This window comes from Salmo trutta, chromosome 9, assembly GCF_901001165.1.
Source record: "Salmo trutta chromosome 9, fSalTru1.1, whole genome shotgun sequence".
Lineage (NCBI taxonomy): Eukaryota > Metazoa > Chordata > Actinopteri > Salmoniformes > Salmonidae > Salmo > Salmo trutta.
The window spans coordinates 41,985,151-41,998,976 of NC_042965.1; the positions used below are offsets into that span (position 1 = coordinate 41,985,151).

General features: G+C 42.7%; 2 protein-coding genes across 2 annotated transcripts; one reads left to right on the forward strand and one right to left on the reverse strand.

Moving 5' to 3' along the window:
• The first annotated feature begins 679 nt into the window (after positions 1–679).
• LOC115200590 (C-X-C motif chemokine 11-1-like) lies at positions 680–2,887 on the forward strand. Its single transcript, XM_029763764.1, has 4 exons — positions 680–919; positions 1,118–1,244; positions 1,483–1,575; positions 2,506–2,887. Exons 1-4 carry the CDS (start codon positions 850–852, stop codon positions 2,516–2,518), a joined length of 303 nt encoding a protein of 100 aa, XP_029619624.1. The 5' UTR covers positions 680–849; the 3' UTR covers positions 2,519–2,887.
• Positions 2,888–3,154: 267 nt separating this feature from the next.
• LOC115200589 (paternally-expressed gene 3 protein-like) lies at positions 3,155–7,551 on the reverse strand. Its single transcript, XM_029763763.1, has 3 exons — positions 7,476–7,551; positions 5,436–5,544; positions 3,155–4,383 (listed from the first exon to the last, which is right to left on the reverse strand). Exons 2-3 carry the CDS (start codon positions 5,510–5,512, stop codon positions 3,864–3,866), a joined length of 597 nt encoding a protein of 198 aa, XP_029619623.1. The 5' UTR covers positions 5,513–5,544; positions 7,476–7,551; the 3' UTR covers positions 3,155–3,863.
• Positions 7,552–13,826: the final 6,275 nt, after the last annotated feature.

Here is a 13,826-nt window from a genome sequence, read left to right on the forward strand (position 1 = left end):
ATGTATTTGCATATGAGCTTCATCTTTTGAGTTCTCAAGAAAATGTATAGTTGTCTCTCATTCAACAGAATATCAGGGAGGATTGGTCATACAATGCAAGTTCCACTTCAGTGCTGCTCAGACAACTTGTATCATATCATGCCTCCAACATGCTTCCCTTTTCTGCTTAGATGGGGACAGGGTTCGAACTATACATTGAGTTTTGGGGGTGGCAATCTGTTGATATGGGGGGGCTCACATTGATATTTCTATTATGTGACCCCCCACCCCCTGTATTTCAAACCCTGTACGGTTAATGAGTAGGTCATTCACTGTCAGAGAGGCTGTTTATCCCTGCCTTCAACATGCCTCCTGGTTCACTGTCAGAGAGGCTGTTTATCCCTGCCTTCAACATGCCTCCTGGTTCACTGTCAGAGAGGCTGTTTATCCCTGCCTTCAACATGCCTCCTGGTTCACTGTCAGAGAGGCTGTTTATCCCTGCCTTCAGCATGCCTCCTGGTTCACTGTCAGAGAGGCTGTTTATCCCTGCCTTCAACATGCCTCCTGGTTCACTGTCAGAGAGTCTGTTCATCCCTGCCTTCAACATGCCTCCTGGTTCACTGTCAGAGAGTGTTTCTGAGAAACAAAATGTCTAGTGTGAAAGGAGAAGCAGGGAAAAGGGAAAAACTCCCTCTTTCTCTTCCTCCCACTCTCATTGGATGACTGCCAGAGGGCCTGGAATTCAGTATAAATACAAGCCAAGCTCTCCTCCATTCACAACTTCCATCACTTCTCTCCTCCATTCACAACTTCCATCACTTGACTGAGCTGTCCATCCAGACTCTTAAAGAAACTGAAGAAGCAGTATCCATGACCAACACGATGACATCAACAGTCCTCATCAGCTTCCTGGCCTGTCTGCTCCTGGTCAATGTTGAAGGTAACATCTATGAAATATCTTGAATTATATTTCTAATATCTTTGACTTCTTTATTAGAAATCTGTAGCATATGAAGCAACTTGAAAAGCCAGGGAGAAGTGTAGTCAAATAATAGGTTTGATTTGACTGAAGAGTTTAGATCTTAGCTGCAATAATGCCACAAACAAACATGTCATAACCTTTTCTTGTCATCCCCAGGCCAGGTGGGTCATTCTAAAGCTCGGTGCCTGTGTCTGAATGGAATGGTGAACCACGTTAAACCTGTTCTCATTGAGAAGCTCGAAGTGTACACCTCCAGCCACTCCTGCCGGAACATGGAGATCATGTAAGAAATCTGTTTGACTGCCTGTCTCTGTCTGTCCGTCTGTTTGAACTATATTGATATAATTGCATATTGTGCCTAGCTTAGTATATAGATGGACATGAAGGTTAATGTTGCCATTTATTTTTTCAAATTGAGATGTACTTACACCTGCTATTCAGATATTGTTTCTCTCTACCCTCAGTTGGAAAGTTGTGATGGCGAACTTCTAACAGTAGTCTCTCTCTCCTTGTATATTCAGTGTCACTCTGAAGAACAGAAAAGGGAAGAAGTGTCTGAATCCAGAGGCTCCATTTGCCAAGAAAACCATTGCGAAAATAATGAAAAACCGAAGGTGAGGACTTCATATGCAGACTTCATTACAACTTCAATACACAGTAACTGATCCATACGCATTATTCTCAACAGAGCAATACTCACATCACTATATCAGTATTATATTAGTACATCAGTATTATATTAGTACATCAGTATTATATCAGTACATCAGTATATCAGTATTATATCAGTACATCAGTATTATATCAGTACATTGGTATTTTATCAGTACTATATCAGCACCTCAGTATATCAGTATTATATCAGTACATCAGTATTATATTAGTACATCAGTATTATATCAGTACATTGGTATTTTATCAGTACTATATCAGTACATCAGTATATCAGTATTATATCAGTACATCAGTATTATATCAGTACATCAGTATTATATCAGTACTATATCAGTACATCAGTATATCAGTATTATATCAGTACATCAGTATTATATTAGTACATCAGTATTATATCAGTACACCAGTATTATATTAGTACATCAGTATTATATCAGTACATCAGTATATCAGTATTATATCAGTACATCAGTATTATATTAGTACATCCGTATTATATCAGTACACCAGTATTATATTAGTACATCAGTATTATATCAGTATTATATCAGTACATCAGTATTATATTAGTACATCAGTATTATATCAGTACACCAGTATTATATTAGTACATCAGAATTATATCAGTACATCAGTATTATATTAGTACATCAGTATTATATCAGTATTATATCAGTACATCATTATAACAGTACATCGTTATATCAGTACATCAGTTCATTAAATGGTACCTTTCTGTCCTTCACCTTCTGTATTTATTAGTAATTGTATTACTGATATACAGTATGTATTAATGATATGTATTAATGATATATGTATTAATGATATGTATTAATGATATATGTATTAATGATTGTTTTTCCTTTCAGGAGTGTGCGGTAAAATGTGAACTGACAACAGAACGGAGAGAACAATCTGAGAGCTTTTCCTGAGGAAAAGCCAAGTGTCTTCACTGAAGACTGCATATATGTTTACACTGTTGAAGCATACAATTTTATATCTTCTTAAATTATCAGAGTTGTTAGTTTTTGATTTATGCAATTGAAAATATAAAAAGCATGTAAGCATGCATGTACGTACATAGATTTTTTCATTTTGACATGCCAAAAATGTAATCATATATTTTTTTAGGTTATCAGAATTGTCCATGGGAAATGAAAACTGACATTTGTGTAAATACTGTATATATATATTTTTTTTTGTTGATTGTTTACATTTTCTATCAAATTGATAAAGTTGCATCTGACTTGACTTTTTGTTCTGCATGTCCTATTTTTCCTGTGTTAGGCTTGGGGGCCGATTCAGACCAGAGTTTTGCTCATATAAATGGAACTTCATTTCCTTTCTGTGCACTTTTCTCTCTAGCTGTATTCTGACCTTAAATGTAGGCGTGAGGTAACACGTGTTTCAGTCAGCTATTATTCCATCAGCTGTTCTATCAAGGTGGAGATCACATGAATGGAGGTGTGGCAGAGGTGTGTCTAGAGATACGCCGTATTCTGACCTTGACCTCATTCCCTCATCATTCCACCACCTTTACACACAATGAAATGATGAATAAGGTCTAGCAACCTGTCGGTTCCAAGTCGAACAACATCTACTTTATATTTTTATGACAGAAATAGCACCCTTCTCCATGCACTGTAATTTAAACATTGATAAGAGCTATTGATAAGAACTAGTTATTTTACCGTATGATCTCTGGAGACAAATGTAAAACTAGTCATATGGCAGCAAACTGAAGCATATCAACATATCACCTTTCCCACAGTGGAGTTTATAAAATACTGGTCTTATAACTTGCAGGGATGAGATTTGGAGACCCAAGCTCTAGACTCCTGTAGACAACACTGAAATGAAAGTATAGCGCCAAACCTACAGTGTCAATTTATGATTTCTAGAATGTTTTAATTATATGTCCATACTTTTCACTGTATTTTTTTTTTTTTACAATCGTATCATTTTAAATATTAGCCACTACTAACAGTAGACACCGTCATACCAACATACATTTATAACTGACACTTTCCAGTTAGCTTCATTACATTTTGGATCATTCCATTGCATCATTAAATGACCTTTCTTTCCCCTGTCAAGTTCGTGTAGTTGTTCCTGAGGATCACTAGCAATAGTGGATTATATTAGGCTAACGTATCACAAGTTGTGGAATAATTTGGGACCTGTTACCTATTTTAATCATTATGGAATGAAGACCGTATGTAGCAGTTTAAACATGGCGATGACTTGACTGGTCTGGAGCCTGGCGATGATTGGACTGGTCTGGAGCCTGGCGATAATTGGACTGGTCTGGAGCCTGGCGATGATTGGACTGGTCTGGAGCCTGGCGATGATTGGACTGGTCTGGAGCCTGGCGATGATTGGACTGGTCCGGAGCCTGGCGATAATTGGACTGGTCTGGAGCCTGGCGACGATTGGACTGGTCTGGAGCCTGGCGATGATTGGACTGGTCTGGAGCCTGGCGATGATTGGACTGGTCCGGAGCCTGGCGATGATTGGACTGGTCCGGAGCCTGGCGATGATTGGACTGGTCTGGAGCCTGGCGACGATTGGACTGGTCTGGAGCCTGGCGACGATTGGACTGGTCTGGAGCCTGGCGATGATTGGACTGGTCTGGAGCCTGGCGATGATTGGACTGGTCTGGAGCCTGGCGATGATTGGACTGGTCTGGAGCCTGGCGATGATTGGACTGGTCTGGAGCCTGGCGATGATAGTTCACAACGACTGGACTGTTGACATCACAATACAATGATTAGTGAGCATTATTAGGGTATATTTACAGGACTTCTGTTCAACCCCTGCTGTACACTTTTCTCAACTTCCTATATTTAATCGATTGAACTTGAATAGGGAAACTTTCAGGATGATTCAACCACTGTATTGTTTACGCATCAATATGTTTTGTGCGTAAAGGTTCTCTCTCCAAACCTGATTTTTATTATTTATAAATACTTTCCTGACACTAAATATTCTAAAAGATCAGAGTATTTTTAAATCTACCAATTGGTGCTGAAACAGCAATGAATATGTGTGTATTTACATGGCTTTCAATTAATGATCCCTAAAATTCTGATCTGCTCTCTCCATGTATTCTAGTGAGTCTGTAGAGAAAAATTCTAATTAAAGGTGCACCATATTTAAAGGGATGGCTTAAGATAAATGTACAGAAAACCCTATTGAATGAAAGGTCCATGAGAATATCGGGTGTCTAGCAAGTGGCAGTGTTTTCAGTGGTTGAATTACATTAATTCAGCGAGCATGAGACCCACACCAGCAATGCCTGTTATTCACCTGCATAAGGTAAGTCTGAATATCAACTACTGAGAAGTGCGTAGGAAAGGCATTCATAGCAAAGGTGTACATTTTCTAAGTCTGAATCAGGCCATAGACTTTTGCTAACACACCTAATGTCACTACAGTATAATTATAATAGTCATTGATGACACATGCAGAAATTGCAGTGTAGCTGGGCCTGAGTAAACGTGACTGGGCCAACATTTTATAACAAAAATACCCAGACATCAGTGGTGTTGTGGTGCATGGACAAGTGGCTAAAATCTAATTCTGCAAAGCAAAAAATCCAAAATGGCCTGTATGGTGAAAGAAAGGAGCCCTAGGTGAAATAATCTACTCGGAATGACCTAACATCATGGCAATGTGAAATACATACAGCATGATATTCATAATTAGATAATAGTCCTAGTCATTAGGGCTGATACGTTAGGCTAAGGGACCAGATGCGTGCGGAGGGAAGAAAAGGATGAGATTTCTGGTGTGTTACCTGAGAACGGGATACTCGAGGAGTACCTGCACTTCCACAGTAGCTGAAGGCTTGGATGCTGGTAGATGCTGATTCATCTCTGTATTGTGCGTTTTCTTTCTAGAGGAGACTGATGGGTAACAGAAAAAGGCTACATTCAATTCCATACATCATGGTTTCCACATATTTCTACCCTGATTTACTATTCTTGCATAACTTCTATAGTCTGTAGTGTTTGCCACATGATTTCTGTAGGCATACAGTAGGTTATTTCTTCTATAGGGTAAATGGTGATCCCTAGCGGGTCGAGTCAGGGCCCTGGTCTAAACCTCATCGCCTGTCCCTAAATCTCTTCTATGGAGAAGCAAAAGAGACTAAACTGTAGAACTCATGAGACATGGGAATACATCTACAATCCTCCCGTTGTGAATGGGAATATCAGGTGTCAGAGAACAGAGCAGAGTGCGGAGCTGTCCAGTGCTGAAAAATTTGATGTGACTTTAACGTGCTCAGCCAGCATTGGCTAAACTGCATTAAGTGCCCGTGGAGCTGAATAATATAATCTAGAAGCGAAAGAAACGCACACCTGTTTAGTCGAGGTGCTGGCTAGCAGAGTAGAACACCTGTTTAGGAGAGGTGCTGGCTAGCAGAGTAGAACACCTGTTTAGGAGAGGTGCTGACTAGCAGAGTAGAACACCTGTTTAGGAGAGGTGCTGGCTAGCGGAGTAGAACACCTGTTTAGGAGAGGTGCTGGCTAACAGAGTAGAACACCTGTTTAGGAGAGGTGCTGGCTAGCGGAGTAGAACACCTGTTTAGGAGAGGTGCTGGCTAGCAGAGTAGAACACCTGTTTAGGAGAGGTGCTGGCTAGCAGAGTAGAACACCTGTTTAGGAGAGGTGCTGGCTAGCAGAGTAGAACACCTGTTTAGGAGAGGTGCTGGCTAGCAGAGTAGAACACCTGTTTAGGAGAGGTGCTGGCTAGCAGAGTAGAACACCTGTTTAGGAGAGGTGCTGGCTAGCAGAGTAGAACACCTGTTTAGGAGAGGTGCTGGCTAGCGGAGTAGAACACCTGTTTAGGAGAGGTGCTGGCTAGCAGTAGAACACCTGTTTAGGAGAGGTGCTGGCTAGCAGAGTAGAACACCTGTTTAGGAGAGGTGCTGGCTAGCGGAGTAGAACACCTGTTTAGGAGAGGTGCTGGCTAGCAGAGTTGAACACCTGTTTAGGAGAGGTGCTGGCTAGCAGAGTTGAACACCTGTTTAGGAGAGGTGCTGGCTAGCGGAGTAGAACACCTGTTTAGGAGAGGTGCTGGCTAGCAGAGTAGAACACCTGTTTAGGAGAGGTGCTGGCTAGCAGAGTAGAACACCTGTTTAGGAGAGGTGCTAGCAGAGTAGAACACCTGTTTAGGAGAGGTGCTGGCTAGCAGAGTAGAACACCTGTTTAGGAGAGGTGCTGGCTAGCAGAGTAGAACACCTGTTTAGGAGAGGTGCTGGCTAGCGGAGTAGAACACCTGTTTAGGAGAGGTGCTGGCTAGCAGAGTAGAACACCTGTTTAGGAGAGGTGCTAGCAGAGTAGAACACCTGTTTAGGAGAGGTGCTGGCAGAGTAGAACACCTGTTTAGGAGAGGTGCTGGCTAGCAGAGTAGAACACCTGTTTAGGAGAGGTGCTAGCAGAGTAGAACACCTGTTTAGGAGAGGTGCTGGCTAGCGGAGTAGAACACCTGTTTAGGAGAGGTGCTAGCAGAGTAGAACACCTGTTTAGGAGAGGTGCTGGCAGAGTAGAACACCTGTTTAGGAGAGGTGCTGGCTAGCGGAGTAGAACACCTGTTTAGGAGAGGTGCTGGCTAGCGGAGTAGAACACTTGCACGCTCTAGGAGCTCCGATGCAATAATTTAATAACCTAGTAACACCTAATGAAGACAGCTTGGCTGTCGAAACGTTGGTTATTAGGCTATTAAACTTCTGCATCTGAGCTCCTAGGGCGTGCGGCTGAATAAAACAAGACTTTGCTATGGTTTCACACTCGCACAAAATCATATTGCCAAATACATCACGTGCCCCGCGTACCTTCAACACCGGTTCCATCATCATTTGTCGCAGTAAGTTAAAGGTATCTGTTTTTTTTGCGTCGGATGCGTCTCGATCAACCGCAACCGCATAAAACACTTCCGCATCTGCGGTGAAATGTGACAGAGCTACAGCGGTGTTTGTCAGACCATGAGACATCGAAGGTTAAGTATACAAACTAATATGGCACTTCTATGGAAAGATGAGACTCTCACTAATACCTACATGTTTTTCTCACTGTCCTCACAAGACTCGTCTGAAGGTCCCTCAGTACCAGTCGAAAATGTTAATGGAAGTATATATGGAGACTGTTGAGTGACAAAAATATGGGGTTAAATACAGGACTGTCTGTTGTTCCATGTAGTGAATGTAATTCAATGCGTTTGTACAGGCTAATAGCAGTAAGTCCATTCATAATTTTTCATCAAATTATTAGTATTATTTTTATATATACTTCAAGGGGTCTTAAAATTCCAAATAAAATAGCAAAATTATCCTTGGTATGACCTGCTTAAAACCATAAGCATAGCCTATATGTCTAGATGATTAGCCTACTCTATTGTAACCAGGAGCTAAGGGGAATGGCTTTCTCGCAAACAGAAATTCAGAAATGAATTTAATAGCAAAAAAGTGTTTTTATTGACTAGGTATCTAACCATCCTTTTGCTGTGTATCTTGTACACACACACACACACACACACACACACACACACACACACCCGCACACCACACACAACACATACACCCCACACACACACAAACACACACAGTTGTGCTACAGTTGTGCCACTTCCTGTTTTAAACCACAGCTTTATGTTCTTCTATTAAGTGAAACCACTTGATGTCATTTAAACCTTTAAACCTCTAATACTGTTCTTATAAGAGTACCTCCATAATTCTTGCCAATATTGTTGTGGTTCGTTTGTCAATATTTTTTGTTATATTTTATATTTTGATATATATTAAAACAGCGTTTCCTAAAGTAACTTCCATGTCTGGTTGGTTGTTTGCTCTGAAAATGGACCCAGTTCATCTGAACAGTATCAGATTCTGAAAAGGAAATGTGAGTTAATGAATAACTTTGATGTAGTTTGGTAAAACTCTACTACTTTATTTATTAACTTATTGTTCGTCAGGGATCATTTTTTTATATAGTTGATTTAATGCACCATATTAATGACATCAGTGAGAAGGTAGAAGTCTATGAGGTAGACCTTTGAGAAGTGAAACTACTCTCCTTTGATTCCTCAGGCTGTTTTCCCTTTACTTCATTTTTACTTGGTCCTCTGTCACACAGCCCTGTTGGGTGTTACAGACACACAAGGACACCACTGCTTTCCTTGAAATCAAACCATTTCCCTACTATCCCATTTAGCTATGTTGTTGATTCATTTCCTTGAAATCCCTACTATCCCATTTAAGCCGACCAGATTTGAGAGATGAAAGGGAAAGTCCCGAACTGAAATTACATTCCTTCAATAAGGAGGGAACTAGGCCTGTATTCACAGTTTCACTTTCATATGTCCCTTTTTCAACAATACAACCTCTTTCCTGGGAATGGGAAACTTTCCACAGAATCTGCTTGTCACCCAGTTATTCTACAGTAGTCTACTATTAACACAGTCCTCTTATTGATTAGGTGAATCAATTAAGGTTATAAATATACCAGATTGATACAAAGGATTTTGTACATTTATCCATTGTTCAGACTCTTCTAACACAAATTGAATAGTGCATTTGATTATGGTATTTGTACAGCAACTGTGGAGCTGTTGCTACCTTTTTCTACGGCTGGCCATGCTTTCCACATGAACCCCTACCCCGGTCAACAGCTCTGCACCCACAGCAACTTGCCCAAGCCTCCCCCATTTCTCCTTCACCCAAATCCAGATAGCTGATGTTCTGAAAGAGCTGCAAAATCTGGACCCCTACAAATCAGCTGGGCTAGACAATCTCAAACTCTTTCTAAAATTTTCCGCAGCAATTGTTGCAACCCCTATTACTCGCCTGTTCAACCTCTGTTTTGCATCATCTGAGATTCCCAAAGATTGGAAAGCTACCGCGGTCATCCTCCACTTCAAAGGGGGTGACACTCTTGACCCTAACTGTTCACAGACCTATATCTATCCTACCCTGCCTTTTCTAAAGTCTTCGAAAGCCAAGTTAACAAACAGATCCCCAACCATTTCGAATCCCACCGTACCTTCTCCACTATGCAATCTGGTTTCAGAATTGGTCATGGGTGCACCTCAGCCATGCTCAAGGTCCTAAACGATATCATAAGCACCATCAATAAAAGACAATACTGTGCAGCCGTATTCATCAACCTGGCCAAGGCTTTCGACTCTGTCAATCACCACATTCTTATCGGCAGACTCAACAGCCTTGGTTTCTCAAATGACTGCCTTGCCTGGTTTACCAACTACCTCTCAGATAGAGTTCAGTGTGTCAAATCGGAGGGCCTGTTGTCTGGACCTCTGGCAGTCTCTATTGGGGTGCCACAGGGTTCAATACTTGGCCCGACTCTTTTCTCTGTAAACATCAATGATGTTGCTCTTGCTGCTGGTGATTCTCTGATTTACCTCTACGCAGACGACACCATTCTGTATACTTCTGGCCCTTCTTTGGACACTGTGCTAACAAACCTCCAGACGAGCTTCAATGCCGTATAACTCTCCTTCCGTGGCCTCCAACTGCTCTTAAATGCAAGCAAAACTAAATGCATGCTCTTCAACCAATTGCTGCCTGCACCTGCCCGCCCGTCTAGCATCACTACTCTGGACAGTTCTGACTTAGAATATGTGGACAACTACAAATACCTGGGTGTCTGGTTAGACTGTAAACTCTCCTTCCAGACTCACATTAAGCATCTCCAATCCAAAATTAAATCTAGAATTGGCTTCCTATTCCGCAACAAAGCATTCTTCACTCATGCTGCCAAACATACCCTCGTAAAACTGACTATCCTACCGATCTTTGACTTGGGCGATGTCATTTACAAAATAGCCTCCAACACTCTACTCAGAAAATTGGATGTAGTCTATCACAGTGCCATCCATTTTGTCACAAAAGCCCCATAATACTACCCACCACTGCGACTTGTATGCTCTTGTTGGCTAGCCCTCGTTTCATATTCATCACCAATCCCACTGGCTCCAGGTCATTGCATAATTGTAATTATTTCACCACTAAGGCCTATTTATTGTCTTACTTCCCTAATCTTACTACATTTGCACACACTGAATATAGACTTTTTTATTGTGTTATTGACTGTACATTTGTTTATCCCATGTGTAACTCTGTGTTGTTTGTGTCACACTGCTTTTCTTTATCTTGGCCAGGTCTCAGTTGTAAATGAGAACTTGTTCTCAACTGGCCTACCTGGTTAAATAAAGGTGAAATACAAAAAATAAAAAGAATCCCTGTATAGTGTTCATTTGACAAGGATCCTTTTTACCTGAGCTATTACAGGTAACAGTCACACATAGCTAGAATGTATTTGCATAAGAGCTTCATCTTTTGAGTTCTCAGGAAAATGTATAGTTGTCTGTCATTCAACAGAATATCAGGGAGGATTGGTCATACAATTCAAGTTCCACTTCAGTGCTCCTCAGACAACTTGGATCATATCATTCCTCCAATACGCTTCCCTTTTCTGCTTAGATCTTTTTTTATGGGAACAGGGTTTGAACTACTCGTCTCTTAGGGCTGTTCAAAGTGTCTTGGGGTTGCCTGATTCTTAAGGCGTCTGCATACTAGGTTTGGTTTGCTTCTAGCTATCCTCTGCCGAGTCCCCACCAACAGTATGTTCCGGTTTTCAGGGGAAATGGAAAGAGAGTGTCAGGCGTGTGCGTACTTGTGCTGAAGTCAGGTGCAGGAGAACAGAGAACTGTGAACAGGTGCACACTTTATTGAGGCAGGAGAGAATATACAGACGGACGCAGCTGCGTCCAAAAAAACCTCCAACCAACAAGGCAACATGTAAAATGCGCAAAAACAGTCACAATCATCAAATGTATACAAACAGGCTTCGTGAAATAACACGCGAGAAAATGCATGCACGCCTCCCCGAGCACTCTTGCGACCACCCTGTGAGAGCCTTCTGTTGCCAGGAAATGGTGGGGTTATGACGAGCCAACCAGGGAAGGCCTAGTACCACGGGAAACGCAGGAGAGTCAATGAGAAAGAGACTGATTCTCTCCTTGTGACCTCCCTGCGTCTCCATGGCCAGGGAGATGGTGGCTTCCCTGATTAGCCCGGACCCTAATGGTTGACTATCCAGAGCGTGAACCGGGAAAGGTCTAACCACAGGAATAATGGGGATCCCTAAACTAAGAGCTAGCGCTCTGTTGATAAAATTCCCAGCTGCGCCTGAATCGACGAGCGCCTTATGCTGGGAATTTGGGGAAAACTCAGGGAAACAAACAGGTACAAACAAGTGGACAACAGAGGACTCTGGATGAGAGTGTTGCAGACTCACTTGGGGTGACGCCAGAGTGCCCTGCCTGCTGCCTCGACTCCCAGAGGGACCAACCCGGCACCGACTGGCAGTGTGCCCTCTGCGGCCACTGATGGTGCACGTGAAGGCCCCTCCTCCAGCCTCCCTACGCGCAGCCCCTCCCAACTCCATGGTCACCGGAGTGGGAGTGCTGGGAGATGGAACTGACAGAGCCCCCTCAGGATGTCCACGGGTGACCAGCAGGTTATCCAACCGGATGGACAGATCCACCAGTTGGTCAAAGGTGATGGTGGCATCCCTGCAGGCCAACTCCCGTCGGACGTCCTCGCGCAGGCTGCATTGATAGTGGTCGATGAGGGCCCTGTCGTTCCATCTTGCTCCAGCAGCCAAGGTCCGGAACTCCAGTGCAAACTCCTGTGCGCTCCTTGTCCCCTGCCTCAAATGGAAGAGTCATTCCCCCGCCGCTCTACCTTCGGGCGGATGGTCAAATACGGCCCGGAAGCGGCAGGTGAACTCCTCGAAGTGGTCCAACGCCGCGTCTTCCTCACCCCACACGGCGTTTGCCAACTCCAGAGCTCTCCCCGAGAGGCATGAGACGAGGGTGGACACTCTCTCCCTTCCTGCGGGAACTGGGTGAACGGTGGCCAGGTATAGGTCTAGTTGTAAGAGGAACCTCTGGCACTGTGCGGTCGTCCCATCATACTTCCTGGGAAGGGAGAGATGCATCCCACTGGAGCTGGATCCGGACGGGACGGGTAGAGGTAACCCCGGTTGCGCTGGTCGAGGCGCTGGAGAGACTTCCAGATGGATACATGAAAAATGGAGCTACGATGGCTAGAAAGCCGGTGACGTCGATCGCCGAACGCCGCCCGAACAAGGAGAGGAGCCGACTGTAGCCAGTAAACACTTCCTCAAAAAAGTCTGAATTAATCTAAGATAACTAAATAAATGTGTCATTCATTTTGATATTGTTTGTTGAGCAGGTCTTGACGAGGTCTTTTACATCTAGCTAAGATGTTTGGGTGCAGTATTTCTCAAGTGAAAAAATGTGCATGAAAATGAGTCATCTCTCATTGAATGACAACAAACACTTAATTGAAGGAATCTCTACTGTTGACCAATCACAGACGAAGGGGCGTAGACTTCAGCTACCAAACTTTGGCTTGCCTCAGGAACAGCCGAAAAAACCCTTACCAAATACCAAAATGAAAAAAAAAACGTAACAAAATATCGTCATAATATATGCACAAATTGTTACAAATGAGAAGCATGACAGGTTTCTTGCGCTATCTTCGATTCATTATGACTATTTTCTGAAAGTGTATACTGGTTACGGTGTCTGAAAATAGACAAACAGTACTATTGATGATTTTTTTTTTTTTTCAAGAGAAAATCGTTATCTTTGACTCTAGTGTTGCTCTTCATTCTAAAGAACACCATGGAGATGTTCACGATGTCCATGTTTCACTTATGCAGGCTTTACCCCAAATGGAACCCTGTTCCCTATTTAGTGAACTACTATTGACCATTGTCCATTGGGTTCTGGTCAAAAGTAGTGCACTATATAGGGAATAGAGCTGAGGTCAACAATAGTTCACTGTAAAGGGAATAGGGCTCTGGTCTAAAGTAGTGCACCATATAGGGAATAGAGTGGCATTTGGGACGCATAGGGAAAGACAGATTGCATCATGTCTCTGCCTAAAACATTACTCAGAATTTACTGTCAGAGAGAGCTTCTGTGAAACGGGAAGTCTTGTGTGAAAGGATAAGCAGGGACAAAGAGAAAGGAGCTGAGAGACAGAGACAAGTGGAAAACCCTCTCTCTCTCACACTCTCATTGGATGACCGCCAGAGATTGTGGGGATGTCAGTATAAATACAAGCCAAGCTCTC